Below are 18,884 nucleotides of genomic sequence, written 5' to 3' on the forward strand. Positions count from 1 at the left end.
AAATGACGAGGTACTGGTTATGTCGCCTGCGCTCAAGTTGGACAACTTGGACTGTTAAGGGAGCTTGAGGTCTTGAGTTTGGGTACATTGAGTTTATAATTAGTCATTGGCATTTAAACAAGTATTGCCAAGTTAAAATACCTGTTGACTGGTAATGTAAGATTTAATTGACCACACAGCAACCTATTATTTAATCATGCTCGTATATTTTAGTTTATATTGAGCTTCCTCTAATATTATAATACAGGTTGAGTATTCCATATCCGAATATTCCGAAATACGGAATATTCCAAAATACAGACTTTTTTGACTGAGAGTGAGATAGTGAAACCTTTGTTTTTGATGGCTCAATGTACACAAACTTTGTTTAATACACAAAGTTATTAAAAATATTGTATTAAATGACCTTCAGGCTGTGTGTATAAGGTGTATATGAAACATAAATGAATTGTGTGAATGTAGACACACTTTGTTTAATGCACAAAGTTACAAAAAATATTGGCTAAAATGACCTTCAGGCTGTGTATAAGGTGTATATGTAACATAAATGCATTCTGTGCTTAGATGTAGGTCCCATCACCATGATATCTCATTATGGTATGCAATTATTCCAAAATACGGAAAAATCCGATATCCAAAATACCTCTGGTCCCAAGCATTTTGGATAAGGGATACTCAACCTGTATTGGGGCAAAGCTGCTGGCAGTTGAGCTGTAATAATGAACTCATCAGGGAGACCACATGAAACATTTGTATTATGCCCCTTGAATTGACATGAGCAATAGTGCACTAATTGTAATCTCCCATACTATGCTCTGAATAAAGCCTCTGTTCACAGTTTCTGTATTTACAGTGATGTTGCCATGCTATAATGATGCCAGCTGATTACTATTTTTTGCTTTATACTTTTTACTTCCACTTAGAGTATGCAGTATTAATTTAAACTACTTTATCTACACGCCCTTGCTCTGCCTATATCCTTGGGTAATGTACACCTGCAATGTCATACTACTTATTATGTTCTTTTAGTAATGTCATAAACTGACTTGGATGATATTGACATTAATTTAATGTAAATTTTAAACCTGAAAAGATACATGATATAACAGGCAGATATGTACTAAGTGTTCTCTTTTATTGCTCTGTAGCAGGGTACAGTCTTATTTCTGCATCAGCTAGCGATGGTGTATCTCTGTGGCAGCTAGCGATGGTATCTCTGTGGCAGCTAGCGATGGTATCTCTGTGGTCGTGTAGCATGGACTTTGGAAGTAAGATGCCAGAGCCATTGTAACTGCATACGGAATCACATTTGCAAGCTTTGACACGCCCATGAAACAAGCCTGTGTTAAGTCGCTCCTACCTTGTTACCTCCCACAAATGCGCCCTTTGCGAATACATCCTCATTGTGACCGCCATTGCAAGACCATTGAGGCACATGCACAGTGTGACTTAGACTCCTGCGCAGTGACAAAACACTCCACTACGTACATCATGCACCTATCTCTGAATCAGTCCCTGAGATACACAGGGAAATAAATTGGACTTGTACGGTGATGGGGGATAAATGAATTACAAGAGGACATTCATTGACTACAGGGATTAGATGTCTGTAGCAGCTGCATATGTGGTGGCTAGGGAAGTGCTGACTTAGCTATGCACTGAAGGACGGAGCAGTGAGAGCAAGTGTGCTGCAAATATTGCTGCCTGCTGTCTTCATACAAATCTGCCTTTTTCATTACAGGAACAACTTGTTCTCTGCAATGCTGGGAATATAGATAAAAGGGGAGAGGAAAAGGAGGAGATTGAGAGACTGGAAAAAATAAGGGGTGGAATAGAGGGAGGGAGATGGGAAGGTGAGGACGAGAGAGGAAAAAAATACACAATAGCTAACAGGTCCAAAATAGCAGTAATCTTATTGTCACATTTACAAACATACTCGATAATGATCAAATTGATTGTGTTTAGGTCAGACATCAGATTAGTTTTACAATTACCCAGTTGGTTGCTAATAGTTTCTCTTACGTCCTAGAGGATGCTGGGGTCCATATTAGTACCATTGGGTATAGACGGATCCACCAGGAGCCAATGGCACTTTAAGAGTTTAACAGTGTGGGCTGGCTCCTCCCTCTATGCACCTAATACCAGTTTAGAAAATGTGCCCGGAGGAGCCGGTCACCGCTAGGGGAGCTCTACAGAGCTTTCTTAGTAAAAGTTTATTTTAGAGTTTTTATTTTACAGGGAGGCTGCTGGCAACAGCCTCCCTACATCGAGGGACTGAGGGGGGGAGCAGTGTCCGCCCTGCGGGGTCTGAGCCACTGTCTCTGCTGACTGGACACTGAGCTCCAGAGGGGATAGATCGCTCCCCGCCGCAGGGGAACGCTCACCCCAGCAGCATGCCACCACCCCCTTGCAAAGCTGAAGTTTGTGGCGAGTGAGTCACCGCCCTCCCTAGCAAGCGGGGGGCCGATGTGAAGATGGCGGCTACAGGGTAGAGGAGCAGTACTAACTGCGCTCCGGGGAGGCTCAGCGGTACTTAGTTACGGCGCTGTGAGGGGCGCCCTGAGCGGCGCCTTAACCCTACGCTGACCAGAAAGCCTGTCAGGGGCTGCAGATCTCAGCAGCAAAAAATCCTCAGTCCTGTATAATCTAGGAAGAGCGGGAAGACCGCGCCATTAAGGGGGCGGAGCTTCTCCTCAGAGCGGATCCAGCAGCGTTCAGTGCCATTTTCCTGCCTGCAAAAACGCTGTCAGTGGAAGAGCAGTCCCTCCAGAGCAACTCCAGCTATCTGTACGATACCAAGGGGTTGTAGAAGTGAGGGGAGGCTGTGTAAGACTGTGTCACCTATTAAGGGACACAGTCAACGCTAGTTAAGGGTCTCCCTATACCTATATGGCGCTGTGTGTGGGTTGGCTCCAATCTCTGTGTCTCTCTGCCATTCTTGGGGGGGAAACTCTGTCTGCCCTGTACCCTGTGTGTATGTGGGGTGTACAAGCAAACATGTCTAGAGACTCTGTCTCATATGCTGCAGAGGATTTATCTTCTCAGGAAGATCCCATCCCATGTAATCAGGATTGCACTGTTGTAGCGCAGATCCCAGCTAGAGAACCGGGAGTGGTTAACCTCTCTTAGGGGGGCTATTTCTCAGATTTCTGAACGGGTTTCAAGGACTGAGCATGCAACTCAGGTGTTGCAATCCTCTATGGCAGTATGGTCCGATACTGCTCCCTCGGGGCCCCCTGCGGTACAGTCTCACAAACATTGCTCTTACTCAAATTATGCAGGATGACACGGATACCGATTCTGACACAGCAGACGGTGACGGGGATGTGTCGAGGGGGACGGCATCACTTGCTAAGGGGGTGCAGTTGATGATTGAGGCCATGTGGGATGTGTTACATATTTCTGACAAACCTCCTGAGCAGGTTGAGGAGGCCTTTTTCACGGACAGTAAGAAAGCCCCTCTCACCTTCCCGGCATCTAAGGATAGAAAAAAATGGGAGTCCCCGCCTATAGTTGACGCCTCTGTCTTCAGGCTGTTAAAACAGGTGGTATTGCCAGTCTCGGGATCTACCGCGTTGAAGGACCCGGTTGATCACAAAGTGGATGCTATGCTCAAATCCATATACACAGCTTCAGGGGCTATACTGCGGCCTACTATTGCCTGTGCATGGATTTCTAAAGCTATAGCCAAGTGGTCAATCGCTCTGCAGGAGGACTTGACTACGATGGATAAAGGTGACGTTGATTTGTTTTTACGTAACATACAGGATTCTGCAGGGTTCCTGGTAGAATCCATGAAGGACCTGGGTTCCATGGCTGCGGGTATCTCCTCCATGTCCGTCTCGGCTTGCAGGGGTCTCTGACTGCGCCAATGGTCTGCGGACGTGGAATCCAGGAAAAGTGTGGAGAGCCTACCCTATACAGGCCAGGCTCTGTTTGGGGAGGCACTGGATGCGTGGATTGCCACGGCTACTGCGGGTAAGTCTCCTTTTCTCCCCTCAGCTGCACCGGCTACGAAGAAGCCTTTTCTTCCTATCAACACGTCACAGTCTTTTCGGCCCGCGAGGCCTAGAAAGAACAAGCCTTCTCACACCTTCTTTAGAGGTGGTCGTGCCAAAAAGCCTACCCCCGCAGGTTCCCAGGACCAGAAGCCAGCTTCTGGTACCTCAACGTCCTCAGCATGACGGTGGACCGCACAGCCTGGAGGTAGGTCAGGTGGGAGCAAGACTCCGGCATTTCAGCCACGTCTGGGTGTCGTCAGGCCTGGATACAGGATATTGTGTCCAGGTGGTACAGGCTGGAGTTTCAAACTCTCCCGCCTCACCGTTTTTTCAAATCAGGCTTGCCAGCTTTGCCGGCAGACAGAGCTATTCTTCTGGACGCTATCCGAAAATTGGTAGTGTCCGAGGTCATTGTTCCAGTTCCACCTCATCGGTTGAACAAAGGTTACTATTCGAACCTTTTTGTGGTACCGAAGCCGGATGGTTCGGTAAGGCCAATTCTGAACTTGAAATCTTTGAACCCTTATCTCAGTGACTTCAAATTCAAGATGGAGTATCTGAGAGCAATTATCTCAGGACTGTCGGAGGGGGAGTTCCTGGTGTCCCTGTACATCAAGGATGCGTACCTCCACATTCCCATTTTGTCGCCGCACCAGGCCTATCTCAGGTTTGCACTGTTAGACGATCACTATCAGTTTCAGTCACTGCCGTTCTGTCTCTCCACGGCACCGAGGGTCTTCACCAAGGTGATGGCAGAGATGATGGTTCTCCTCCGCAAGCAGCGGGTGAACATAATTCCGTATCTGGACGATCTGCTGACCAAGGCATCGTGCAGAGAGAAGTTGTTAAGATCCATTGCTCTCACGACACATCTGCTCAAGGAGCACGGTTGGAACCTGAACCTTTCGAAGTCTCATCTGGAGCCGACAAGGAGGCTGTCTTTCCTGGGGATGATCCTCAACACAGAGGTGCAGAGGGTGTTTCTACCACTGGAGAAAGCGTTGGTGATTCAAACAATGGTCCGGGATGTCTTGAAGCCTGCCCGGGTATCGGTTCATCAGTGCAACCGCCTTCTGGAGAAGATGGTTGCCTCCTACGAAGCTCTGCAGTACGGAAGGTTTCATGCTCGATCCTTTCAACTGGATCTCTTGGACCAGTGGTCGGGATCACACCAGAGGATACGTCTGTCACCGAAAGCCAGGATTTCACTCCTCTGGTGGCTTCAACTACCATACCTTCTGGAGGGCCGAAGGTTCGGAGTTCAGGACTGGATCCTTATAACCACGGATGCAAGTCGAAGAGGTTGGGGAGCAGTCGTTCAGGGGGAAACCTTCCAAGGAAGGTGGTCAAGTCAAGAATCCCTTCTCCCGATAAACATCCTGGAGCTAAGAGCCGTATACAATGGCCTTCTTCAAGCAACTCGCATTCTGCAGGATCGGGCCTGTTCAGGTGCAGTCTGTCAACGTGACCACAGTGGCCTACATAAACCGACAAGGCGGAACGAAGAGCATGGCTGTAATGTCAGAGGTGACGAGACTCCTCCTCTGGGCAGAAAGGCACGCAGTAGCGATGTCAGCAATCTTCATTCCGAGAGTAGACAACTGGGAAGCGGACTTCCTCAGCAGACACGATTTCCATCTGGGAGAGTGGGGCCTCCACCCGGAGGTGTTCGAGGAGGTAACCAGTTGGTGGGGGGTTCCTCACATAGACATGATGGCCTCCCGCCTCAACCAGAAGCTGCGGAGGTACTGTTCCAGGTAGAGAGACCCACAAGCAGTGGCGGTGGACGCACTAGTAACACCGTTGGGTGTTCACGTCAGTGTATGTGTTCCCTCCACTTCCTCTAATTCCAAAAGTTCTACAACTTATATAAAAAACAAAGGTTCTGGCAATCCTTATTGCTCCGGACTGGCCAAGGAGGGCTTGGTATGCGGATCTGCTGGATCTACTGTTGGAAGATCCAAACCCCCTACCTGTTCGAGAGGATCTTCTACTGCAGGGGCCGTTCGCTTATCAAGACTTACCATGGCTATGTTTGACGGCATGGCGGTTGAACGCCAGATCTTAGCTCGCAAGGGTATTCCGAGCGAGGTTATTCCTACCCAGATACAGGCTAGGAAGGGGGTAACGTCTAAACATTACCATTGAATTTGGAGAAATTATTTGTCTTGGTGTAGAACCAAGAAATTTCCTGCGGTGGAGTTTCAACTTGGACGTTTTCTCCTTTTCATGCAAGCAGGTGTGGATATGGGCCTGAGATTGGGCTCCATCAAGGTCCAGATCTCAGCTTTTATCCATTTTCTTCCAAAAACAATTGGCTGTCCTCCCTGAGGTTCAGACCTTTTTGAAAGGGGTTCTGCACATCCAGCCTCCCTTTGTGGCTCCAACGGCACCCTGGGATCTTGATGTGGTGTTACAGTTCCTGCAATCGAATTGGTTTGAACCTCTACAGGAGGCTGAAATCAAATTTCTCACATGGAAGGCGGTCACTTTGTTGGCCTTAGCTTCTGCTCGACGTGTGTCGGAATTGGGGGCTTTGTCCTGTAAAAGTCCCTATCTGGTCTTCCATGAAGATAGGGCGGAACTCAGGACTCGTCCACAGTTCCTTCCTAAAGTTGTGTCAGCTTTTCATATCAACCAACCTATTGTGGTGCCAGTGGCTACTGACTCCTCAATTGCTTCAAAGACCTTGGATGTTGTGAGGGCTTTGAAGATTTATGTGAAGAGGACGGCTCGTCATAGAAAATCTGACTCTTTGTTTGTCCTCTATGATCCCAAGAAAATTGCGTGTCCTGCTTCTAAGCAGTCGATTTCACGCTGGATCAGGTTCACCATCCAGCATGCGTATTCTTCGGCAGGATTGCCGTGTCCAAAATCTGTTAAGGCCCACTTTACTCGTAAAGTGGGTTCTTCCTGGGTGTCTGCCCGGGGTGTCTTGGCTATACAGCTTTGCCGAGCAGCTACTTGGTCTGGGTCGAACACGTTTGCTAAGCTGGTATGAATCTCGCCACTATCTGTGTATAATCCTTCTCTCTAAGTATGTCATCTCCTCGGGCACAGTTTCTAGACTGAGTCTGGTAGGAGGGGCATAGAGGGAGGAGCCAGCCCACACTGTTAAACTCTTAAAGTGCCAATGGCTCCTGGTGGAGCCGTCTATATCCCATGGTACTAATATGGACCCCTGCATCCTACGAGAAAAGGATTTACCGGTAGGTAACCAAAATCCTATTTTTGCCAATATAACCAGCATAAAGAGTTACACTATGGCTGTACGGTCCTCGAAATAGTGACTAAAAGATGCGTGGACTGCACTACGTGTACCCACCAATTCTATCCAACATTTGAATACTGTGTGTTTACCTCTGTTGAACAAAGTACAGGGAGTCATACAGTGGGTGTCTGTGCAAATGCCCTGAGACCCGAAAAATAACATTGCTTAGCGCCGGATAGATCAGTGATTTGAAGTGTTTGTTTTTTCTACCGTATTTATCAATCCACGGTTCCATTTGGAGACCCGCAGAAAACCATGCTCTCATGTGGTAGTTAATTAAATTTGCTGGCAATTTAATGCTGCTAGAGACAGGCGTTTCATAAATATGTGCAAGCGTATACCTCCAGAGAGGCTACAATGGCTATGCCATCTCAAGATGATGTTGGCTAAAGGAGCTAAGCTTTTCAGAGCTTGGTAAACCCGACCATAGTTTCTATTGAGAATAATGTGGTCTATGGCAGTATATGGGATGCATTTTAATTGCGGGCTGTCGGGATCCCAGCAGTCAGGATATCGATGCCGGAATCGCGACTGCTGACAATGCCACCAGCCTGAATCCAGGCTCACAGGGTCTATTCTCACTCGTGGGTGTCCACGACACCCATAAAGTGGGAATAGAACCTGTGCCGAGTACAGCGAGCCACCAAGCCCGCAAGGGGAGACTGCGCTCCTCCCGTTGTCAGCATACTGACGGATGGCATCCTGAACGTCGGTAATACATACTGATCCCCTGTGTATAGCCCAATGCAGGAGATAAATCTTAAGTCGCATACTCTGCACTCAGTACACAGACGTTTCACATAGCATGCCGTTTTTCTGGAATTTATGATATTCTGAAGATTGAATATTACAGCAGTTTTAAAGTGTCACGTTTCTGGGATTTAATGTATCCTGGAGGTTAAATAATACATTACTTTGTTAATCCATATTCATTTTGCAGTCTCAAAATGTCCCAGAGAAAAAGCTACCGTGGTGCAGACAAAATCAACCAGATCATTTGCCTGAAGTTAAACTGGACAGGCAGACTTGCAGATATAATTTGTTTACCCGACAGCATAGTTGCTCAACCTTCTCTGTAACATGGACTGACAAAGCACATACAAAATTAATGCAGTGCCTAATATTTTTACATTTAAATGGCTGCATCTTTCTTAAACTCCTTTGTAGGTTTTTAGATTGACCAATACGTTTTAAAAACATGTAGGGCAGCGGTGGCCAACCTGTGGCTCTTGAGCCGTATGCGGCTCTTTCTTTATTCAAATGTGGCTCCCCACACTCAAAGTCATGTGATCACAACAGATCCGGACAGGCAGCAGCATTATGATGACTGAGAACTGAGGAAGCCAGATACTAGAGGTGAGACACCCACTGGCAACCGGAGGGCACATAAGGGGCTGCTGCAATGGCACGAGGTGTGTGTATGGGGGGGGCTGTAGTGACACATGAGGGTGCTGGCTGGAATGACACAGCAGGATACTGGCTGGAGTGACCCATGGGGGAGCTGAAGTGTATTATGTGAATCGGGCTTTTTCAATATATTTTATGTGGATCTTTCTTTCTCAATTATTTTATGTGGAAGTGGCTTTTTAAATGTATTTTATGGTGGATCTGGCTTTTTAAATGTATTTTTTTTTATACCAGGGGCGTGACCTAGCAGGCACAAGGGCCCACCCCATTTTTGCATGTGCGCTTTCAAATCGATGTCGGCTCTTTGACCTGCCTAACAAGAGTTTTTGGCTCTTTGACTCTGATTGGTTGGCCACCTCTGATGTAGGGGTTCAGAAACTGAAAAAAAGATATCAGAAATGTATGTGAATTAGCTTGCTTCTATGCAATGAAACATCACTACCTGCCTATTATTTTGTTCCTTGGGGGGGAAAAAATACAAAATGTGAGTACAGGTTGAGTATCCCATATCCAAATATTCCGAAATACGGAATATTCCGAAATACGGACTTTTTTTTTGAGTGGGAGTGAAATAGTGAAACCTTTGTTTTTTGATGGCTCAATGTACACAAACTTTGTTTAATACACAAAGTTATTAAAAATATTGTATTAAATGACCTTCAGGCTGTGTGTATAAGGTGTATATGAAACATAAATTAATTGTGTGAATGTAGACACACTTTGTTTAATGCACAAAGTTATATAAAATATTGGCTAAAATTACCTTCAGGCTGTGTGTATAAGGTGTATATGTAACATAAATGCATTCTGTGCTTAGATTTAGGTCCCATCACCATGATATCTCAATATGGTATGCAATTATTCCAAAATACGGAAAAATCCGATATCCAAAATACCTCTGGTCCCAAGCATTTTGGATAAGGGATACTCAACCTGTACTAGTAAATGCAACTAAACACTTTTTAAACCGTAAGGCAAATGTAATCTTAAACATACTAGGACAGCTTGAAGTAAATCAGCCTTACATTGGTCAAAAGAAGTGTGCACAGGAAAAAAATGTGTGTATTCCACTAAATGCAGAGTGGTACACATCTGTCGGTGCATCAGTCTCTACTTGTGCACCTAGCTTACTACTAGTAATCATTATCAATGCACACTTACACCTGCCCTCTATAGGGGGTACAGTTAAAATATCGGCTGTCGGGATCCCGTCGATCAGGAGACCGATGCCGGATTCCCGACAGCCGGTAAAATACCAGCAAACAGAATCCCGACCACCACAGGTTATTGCCACTCGGTTGGCAAGTCCACGCCACCAAACGAGTGGGAATATAACCCATGGCAAGCAAAGCGAGCCACCGGGCCCGAAGTGTGGCAATTTGACTCGCTGCCGGGGTTCTGACAGAGAGGATTCTGCTATCGGTATACTGACAGCCGGCATCCCATCTGCCAGTACAACCTATGTATTCCCTCCTATAGGGTGCCAGAGATATGCCTCAAACAGGTATTTTTGCTTACACCCAACTCGGCATAACCTGCTGTTCTGTTGACACACCCTCACTGAGATACACAATAATATACAAAACATAAACAAATGTAAATTAAGGAGCTAGATATACACATTTTGGAACCAATTAATAATGATTGTTACAGATGTATACAGCTGGTCAACAAGAGGAACAAACAAAAGACGGCTGTTTCTTACAAAATAGCCACTGTAAGAAGGTAAGTGCACAGAAACACCAGGCGTCATATAGCAACTGTTGGTACCAGCTATGGTGAAAACAGGCAATTTGAAGATAATCTGATAGTCAATGTAAAATAACACACACAGACAGATAAACACTGATTTGCGCTCTAGTAAAGTGGCAAAATGACACATCCATGGAATTCATGACCTACAAGGAAATGACAACTGTCAGGGAAATTACTTTAGTGTCATCATGTTTGCAGTGTCCTTGGTTAAACCTCAGGTCTATTTCTCCTCATTCTCCCTTGTATGCAAAAACTGTGCTGGACAGAAGACATGTCTGCATTTCAATGCAGGTTTTAAAATGCTGAGTACCGCAGCATGATTAAATACTCAGGGATACTAGACACAGTACATTAAGTCAATTCATCACAAGGGAAGCATCTAGTGTTTATACACATGTACAATTCAGATTGATAGATCCTTACTTTCTATCACACCGTACAGGAGGGGACAAGGTCACCAAAAAACTGATGTATGAGGGCACTCATTTTCATTAGACTGCTTATATTGAGAAAGAAAAGGGACATATCAATCTTCTTCAGAATGTAACTATACTAATGAAAAGTATCTAGCCACCATAAAGTCACTAAAGCATTGGTGTGTTCTGTTACTGTGACCTGGAAAGTGTCAGTGTGACATTTTCTGGGAATCCCAGTCGGACATATCGTACATTGGATAATTAGTGGGACAGATTCTGGGATTCACACACAGGCTGCCCATTCTGCTCTAAGCGCTTACTATTAGAGCTTCTATCTTATATCTGATTAGCGTATGCCTGCATATCTCTTATTTATACACAGTTATTGTTGCTTTTATTCATCTGTAGTATTGCATGGGTACATGATCTTTTACAGAGTATGAGATTTTTCGTTCTATAATATATTAAATTAAAAATGTAAAAATCACCATATATTTTCCACTAACTGTCCCTAGAATTCACCTAATTTCTTTGTTTAAAATAATTAATTTACTTAAACAGAAAAAAAAGACTTTTTAAAAAAGTTATTTGATGCAAGCCAAAAGTAGTTGGAAACATAGGTGGTCATTCCAAGTTGATCGCAGCCAGCAACTTTTTGCTGCTGCTGCGATCAACTAATCCCTATGGGGGAGTGTATTTTAGCATAGCAGGGCTGCGATCGCTTGTGCAGCCCTGCTATGCTTAAAATGTTTCCTGCAAAACAAGACCAGCCCTGCAGCTACTTACCCTGTGCAACGGATCCAGCAATGAAGGTCCTGGTCCTGATGTCAGACATATGCCCTCCGTTCGCCTGGACACGCCTGCGTTCTTCTTACCACTCCCCGAAAACGGCCTCCAACGGTGAGTATCTGCCCCGGAACGCCTCTCCGCTGTCAATCTTCTTCCGTCCAGCGCTGCGTCTTTTTTTCTCGCTGGGCGCTCCGTTGCCTGGCAATGTCCGTCGCCGGGCAAAGACACGCTGTACATGCGCAGTTCTGATCTATTCGCACCACAGCGAAGAACCGCTGCGTGCAAATGGCTCGGAATGACCCCCCATAGATGCCTAATGCTGGGTAAACACTGGAGCGATGTGTACCAATACTGTATGTCCGTCCAACATGAAGGACAGAAAGATCACCATCCTTCATTAGCATACATGCTGTCACTAGCAATATTGTTAGCATTGATGTGCAGCACATCAAACCTGACAAAATCGCTAGCAACCACAGGCACCTGCATATCAGGCATACACTTTGCCGGATATGCGCCGAATCGAGCAATATTGCAGTCCGATCCGCCGGATCAGACGACATATTGTGCAGTGTGCACCCAGGTTAAACTTCTTATCCAGTTTTGTTGAGTATAAAATGCATCTTTGCAAGGTGATTTGTACGTTTTCAGCTGTGGCTTGTGTCAGATGCTCTGAAGTGGAACATGAAGTGCTAAAAAATGCAATGCATGGTAAATGCTCGATATGACACAAATCTATATTACTCATTTAGGATATTGATTTTTATTTTGACATCTGTTTACATACATTTAGCTTACATTAGAAATGGTTATTAACCACTTAACTGGCATGGTCAGATAACATGCTACTGTGCTGCCCCAATGTGTCCCCCAGTTTTTGATGAGGAGATTCATTCTGCAGATGTGCACAATATAATATTGAAATATAAAAATAAAAAAAAAATACTTTTTAAACTGTATTAAATAAGAAAAGTTAAAAAAACAACTATGTGAATGGGTTTGAAGAGAAAAAAATCATCAGTTTAGTGGTTTAAATGCAGCATTTTGGAGGCAGCACATTGCTGCCTCACAGATCTGGGGTTATCAGTTTGTTTCCTATCTGTGTAGGGTGAGAATGTGCTGTCCATGTTTATTATGGGTTCTGTGGTTTCTTCTCACAATCCAAAAGCCTTACTGTACTTATAGGTGTGTATAGTGCCACACTTGGAGGCTTTTCTTGTAGTGCCAATTTGGAGGGTATTGGGGTACCTTGTGGTAAGTTAGCTCACAATTTCCAATTACATGGATGTATGACCCTAAAAAGAGGCTTGCAGTGACAATGCGCTATCAGTAAAAGGTCTTATCAGCCTAGTGTTTTCCACCTAAGAAAAACCAGATTGTGCTGATATCACTATGGCTTTTCCCACAGTAGTTATAAGTGTCTTTCTGGTGAATTGCAGATACCAGGAAGCCCTTTCATGATTTATTTAATCTCTGCAAGTGCCTACTTAAATTCAAGCCCAGTGTCCCTACATAACAGATTTAAAATCTAATGACTAATTCCAGAATGCGAACAATAAACACCGTACACTGTTCTTTATTGAGCTACAGTTCTGATCGTATCACATGACTGTTTACATTTATTACATTTAAAATACAACTCTGATAATAAACACTTTGGTGTTGGACAATGCATAGCTCCTCAAACGTTTCAAGTAGCTTACAGACCCTTATTTGCTAGATCAGTGGGCAGCAAATGCCTGTAGCAACAAATTGGTCCTAACTGAATAATCTACTAAGTCATGTGTCAAACAATGAAATGTAATAAGCCACAATGAGAAAATAGATTTCAGTAATATGTTTTATGCTAATTATTATGCAGGCTGGTTATCAAATTACACAACAAAGGCTTCCAATCGCAGTTAATGGGCTTCTCACATACCGATATCAAGTAGGAACAAAATGGAATCAGATGGTTACTAAGTGCGTCAGGATTAAACAGGTCCAGCTGGAGCAGGACAGTGGCAAGAGTCTCCATGACGACTCAAGGCGACAAACTCTTATTGACTTGAATAGAGCTGGTAAGTGTCTGTGGGAGGGCTTGGGGTGGGTGGGGGAGTGATCCAGTAGCGTCTTTTTAAAATGTAATGTCTTGCTTCTTATGCAGTCAGCTTGGAAAACATGTAATTATTGGTGTTCTATAATAGGTGGTGATATAAAAAGTTTAGTTTTTTTAATACTTTTATTGTTGGTGGTAATGTGTCTTATTTTGTCTCAGTTTTCATATCTATTTAATAAAGTAAGTTATTGTCTCGCTAAAGTAGTATTTAGGGTACCTGAAAATTTAATGTAGCAGTAAATTCCCATAAGACTGTGATGACAGAGGGATATCCAAGAGCGAATTTATTATTAAATTACTTGATATTTTCCTCAAAATATCTTCCCCAAACTGTCAGGGTGTTCCGACATCTCTTTTTTTGGAGTTTCAGTTGCTATTATTTCACTGGTGTTTACTGGCTTTTAATAGTAAGATTGACTCCGAGACTGCTCTCTGTGACCCTGCTGTTTATTACTAAATATGGTATGATGGGAGAGGGTAAGAAGACTCTGCGTTGGGGCACGCTTGAAATACAAATTTGTAAAACTTAGCTTTTAATTATATGTAGTATAAAAAAGGTGATACAGAGAAAAAAACACAAAACATATATAGACGAATATGTAAATCACCTCCGCATCCAAATGCGTGAAATATAATTTTTAATTATTCACAAAATTCCAGTATTCAGATGTGTTGTTTTTTTCGATACACCTGAGGTGAAAATATTTAAAACTGGATTCTTAATAAGTATCCAGAAAAATGAAAGCAGGGGCAAAATAAGATAGTAAGAATTGCAATACTGTCCAATATAGGATGCCTTCTGTTTCAAGGGTCTCCTGGTATGAATTAGTTTCCTGCATAGTCAACCAAATTTAAGAGCAGATTTGAAGATAGAGTGGTAATGGTCAAATGTTTCTGTAACACTTCTGCTGTTTGTATTAAATAATGAATAAAGCTTACTGCACCTGATATTCCCTAGAGGTTTCCCATCTAGGTACAGATCAGGCTTATCACTGCTTAGCTTCCAAGGTCTGATGAGATCGGCTGTGACCAGTGATATATGGCAGTAATTTATCCAAATATCATAAATGAGAGAGTGTGGTTATTGACATATACCCAGATTTAGAGTACTTCTGCTGTCCAGTTAATTGCACAGGTCCACTGTTACTTAAGCATTGCAGAGAGAAATTTACTGGCAACTGGATGAGAGAGTACTGAAGCCAGATTGATACATAAAGAATAGGGTAGGGGTTTCACCTTCTGCTGTCCACCGTCATATAACAAATTATAGCGGACAGGGAATGAGAGAGGTGGGCTACCCAGGCCTATTGAAATAAGAAAATGAAGAACAATACTAATGTTTGTGAGATACAGCATATGGTCGCTAATTTTAAAAGGAACAGGTATTTGTCATTAGTATTGGGAGAATATAGTGAGATAAATAGACAGACAATAACGCTTACAGTTGTATCAGAATGATCTAATGCTGAGTAATCTGAGCAATATATCCAGTTCTGATTAGAACAGTTTCTGTCTCAATAAAAATTGTAACCACGTAATACTAATATAAGTATAAATACCTCAGCAGCAAAAAAAAGCAGTTAGGGTGCCCAAATGGGTATATACGTTACCAGGAGATAGATATATGTGGGCTGAACTGTGCACCGTTCAGACCCACTGTCCACAGACGGCCGTTTCACCAAAGGATGGCTTGTTCACGGTGTGTGGGCATTTGGAGAGACTGCTGTTTTAAAGGTTAATGAGGGAGGGGCATATTTGCAGAATTGCTGGGTGCCCTTTGTCCCGGAATTGCCTCTGACCGGAAGCCGCGTCATCCGCGTCACTTTTGGTTCCGGTGGACGCGTGATGCTGATCGCGTCATCGCATAAAGTTGCTAGGCAGCAGAGAGATTCAAGGGAATAATGTTGTAAAATGGTTGCACAGCAACCAGGTGTATTTGACACATAATGTGCGCTAATTTACAAAATGCTGGGTGCCTTATAGTCCCAGAATAGCGTCTGACTGGAAGCCGCATCAAACGCGTCACTTCCAGATTTTCTTTTTTTTCGGTTATGAGCTGTGGTGAATCACTGTACTTTGTGTTTACATGTTGCTAGGAATCCATAGTGTTTAATAATGTTGCTTACTAGCTGATTGTCCTGAATACGGCAATTGGGAGCTATAAGCTCAGCAAAAAGATATTGAATGCCCAAAAGAGATTTTTAAAATGTCCAATAGAAGGATATACCATATTGGTAGACATATAGTTGAAAACGGAGGTTCATATTGTCATAATGTGACATACGGGGTGCATACGGACTCCTGTTTTTTTTTTAAAAGGCCATAGTAACATGTCTTAGATCTAATCCTGAAAGAATATTACCAAAGGGGAAGTTTATTCCCTAGTGTACAATAAGTGAAAAGTTGGTGTCTAAGCATCAATATATTATTAACCATATATAATAAGATATTTGTTGATATATATAGTAGTGGAGTGACTACCAATTAATTCTGTCTTTTCTGTCACACGGGACCGTGGTGACAGATCGGCGTATATATTATGAAAAAGGAAATGCCTGAGGGAGAAATCCATACTGGTAATATATAATATAATACACACTTCGATGATGTAATTAAGATGAGTGACCGCTCTGTGCGTCATCCATACACATCCGCCACACACACTTTTTGGGTATGTAGCCAATGCGCACGGCCGACGCCCAAAATGGTCAAGGTATAAGTGCAGAGGCATAGAAGGGTGTATATATGATAACACCCTGAATATTAAGGGAAGATATAGAGTAATGGTTACTAAAAATAGGTGATATGTGACAAACTCCCTATGATGGACTATCATCTATAGCCTAACATAGAAACATAGAATTTGTCGGCAGATAAGAACCACTTGGCCCATCTAGTCTGCCCCTTTTTTTTTTTTTTTATATTATTTCTCTGACGTCCTAGTGGATGCTGGGAACTCCGTAAGGACCATGGGGAATAGCGGCTCCGCAGGAGACAGGGCACATCTAAAGAAAGCTTAAGGATCACCTGGTGTGCACTGGCTCCTCCCCCTATGACCCTCCTCCAAGCCTCAGTTAGATTTTCTGTGCCCGACGAGAAGGGTGCACACTAGGGGCTCTCCTGAGCTCTTTGTGAAAGTTTTAGTTTAGGTTTATTATTTTCAGTGAGACCTGCTGGCAACAGGCTCACTGCATCGAGGGACTAAGGGGAGAAGAAGCGAACTCACCTGCGTGCAGAGTGGATTGGGCTTCTTAGGCTACTGGACATTAGCTCCAGAGGGACGATCACAGGTTCAGCCTGGATGGGTCACCGGAGCCGCGCCGCCGGCCCCCTTACAGAGCCAGAAGAGCGAAGAGGTCCGGAAAAATCGGCGGCAGAAGACTTTCCTGTCTTCAGATAAAGGTAGGCGCACAGCACCGCAGCTGTGCACCATTGCTCTCAGCACACTTCACACTCCGGTCACTGAGGGTGCAGGGCGCTGGGGGGGCAGCGCCCTGAGACGCAATAAATCGATAGAAAACCTTTTATGGCTAAAATAAATGCATCACATATAACTCCTGGGCTATATGGATGCATTTAACCCCTGCCAAAACATACAAGAAAACGGATGATAAGGACGCCGAGAAAGGGGCAGAGCCTATCTCCTCAGCACACTGGCGCCATTTTCCCTCACAGCTCAGTTGGAGGGAAGCTCCCTGGCTCTCCCCTGCAGTCACTACACTACAGAAAGGGGTTAAAAAAGAGAGGGGGGCACAAATTAGGCGCAGTATATAAACAATACAGCAGCTATAAAGGGAAAAACACTTATATAAGGTTATCCCTGTATATATATAGCGCTCTGGTGTGTGCTGGCAAACTCTCCCTCTGTCTCCCCAAAGGGCTAGTGGGGTCCTGTCCTCTATCGGAGCATTCCCTGTGTGTGTGCTGTGTGTCGGTACGTTTGTGTCGACATGTATGAGGAGAAAAATGATGAGGAGACGGAGTAGAGTGTCTGTAATAGTGTTGTCACCCCCTGGGGGGTCGACACCTGAGTGGATGTACTGTTGAAATTGCGTGACAGTGTCAGCTTTGTATAAAAGACAGTGGTTGACATGAGACAGCCGGCTACTCAGCTTGTGCATGTCCAGACGTCTCATACAGGGGCTCTAAAGCGCCCGTTACCTCAGATACAGACGCCGACACGGATACTGAGTCCTGTGTCGACGGTGAAGAGACAACCGTGATTTCCAATAGGGCCACACATTGCATGATTGAGGCAATGGAAAAAGTTTACACTCTTCTGATAATATAAATACCACCAAAAAAAGGGGTATTATGTTTGGTGAGGAAAAACTTCCTGTAGTTTTCCTGAATCTGAGAAATAAAATGAGGTGTGTGATGATGCGTGGGTTTCCCCCCGATAACAATTGATAATTTCTAAAAAGTTATTGGCAGTATACCTTTTCCCGCCAGAGGTTAGGGTGCGTTGGGAAACACCCCCTAGGGGGGATAAGGCGCTCACACGCTTGTACAAGGGCTCTACCCTCTCTGGAGATGGCCGCCCTTAGGGATCCTGCTGATAGAAAGCAGGAGGGTATCCTAAAATGTATTTACACACATACTGGTGTTATACTGCGACCAGCAATCGCCTCAGCCTGGATGTGCAGTGCTGGGTTGGCGTGGTCGGATTCCCTGACTGGAAATATGATATCCTAGATAAGGACAGTATATTATTGCCTATAGAGCAATTAAAAGATGCATTTCTATATATGCATGATGCACAGCGGAATATTTGCCGACTGGCATCAAGTATAAGTGCGTTGTCCAATTATACCAGTAAAGTGGTCAGGTGATGCGGATTCCAAACGGCATTTGGAAGTATTGCCTTAAAAGAGGGGATGTACCCCAGGTCGCCTCTCAAAATAAGACGCCGTATTATCAGGCGCAGGCCTGGTTGGCAAGCGGACAAAAGGGTTCCTCTTTTCTGCTCGTGACAGAGGGAGAGGAAAATGGCTGCAGAGATCAGCCAGTTCCAAGGAACAGAAACTCTTTTCCGCCTCTGCCAAGCCCTCAGTATGACGCTAGGGCTTTACAAGTTCAGGCACGGTGGGGTCCCGTTCTCAATGAATTTCAGTGCGCAGTGGGCTCACTCGCAAGTAGACCCCTGG

General features: G+C 44.3%; 1 protein-coding gene and 1 pseudogene across 4 annotated transcripts in view; one reads left to right on the plus strand and one right to left on the minus strand.

Moving 5' to 3' along the window:
- GATB (glutamyl-tRNA amidotransferase subunit B) overlaps positions 1 to 18,884 on the plus strand; it is a 506,181-nt gene that overhangs the window by 193,251 nt on the left and 294,046 nt on the right. For all 4 annotated transcript variants that reach the window (XM_063920556.1, XM_063920555.1, XM_063920557.1 and 1 more), the window contains one exon: positions 13,501 to 13,699. In XM_063920556.1, the coding sequence (XP_063776626.1) occupies positions 13,501 to 13,699 (199 nt within the window). The remainder of the gene's footprint in view (positions 1 to 13,500; positions 13,700 to 18,884) is intronic.
- On the minus strand, positions 14,670 to 14,788 carry LOC134944065 (5S ribosomal RNA; annotated as a pseudogene).

Source organism: Pseudophryne corroboree, chromosome 1, assembly GCF_028390025.1.
Source record: "Pseudophryne corroboree isolate aPseCor3 chromosome 1, aPseCor3.hap2, whole genome shotgun sequence".
NCBI classification, from domain to species: domain Eukaryota; kingdom Metazoa; phylum Chordata; class Amphibia; order Anura; family Myobatrachidae; genus Pseudophryne; species Pseudophryne corroboree.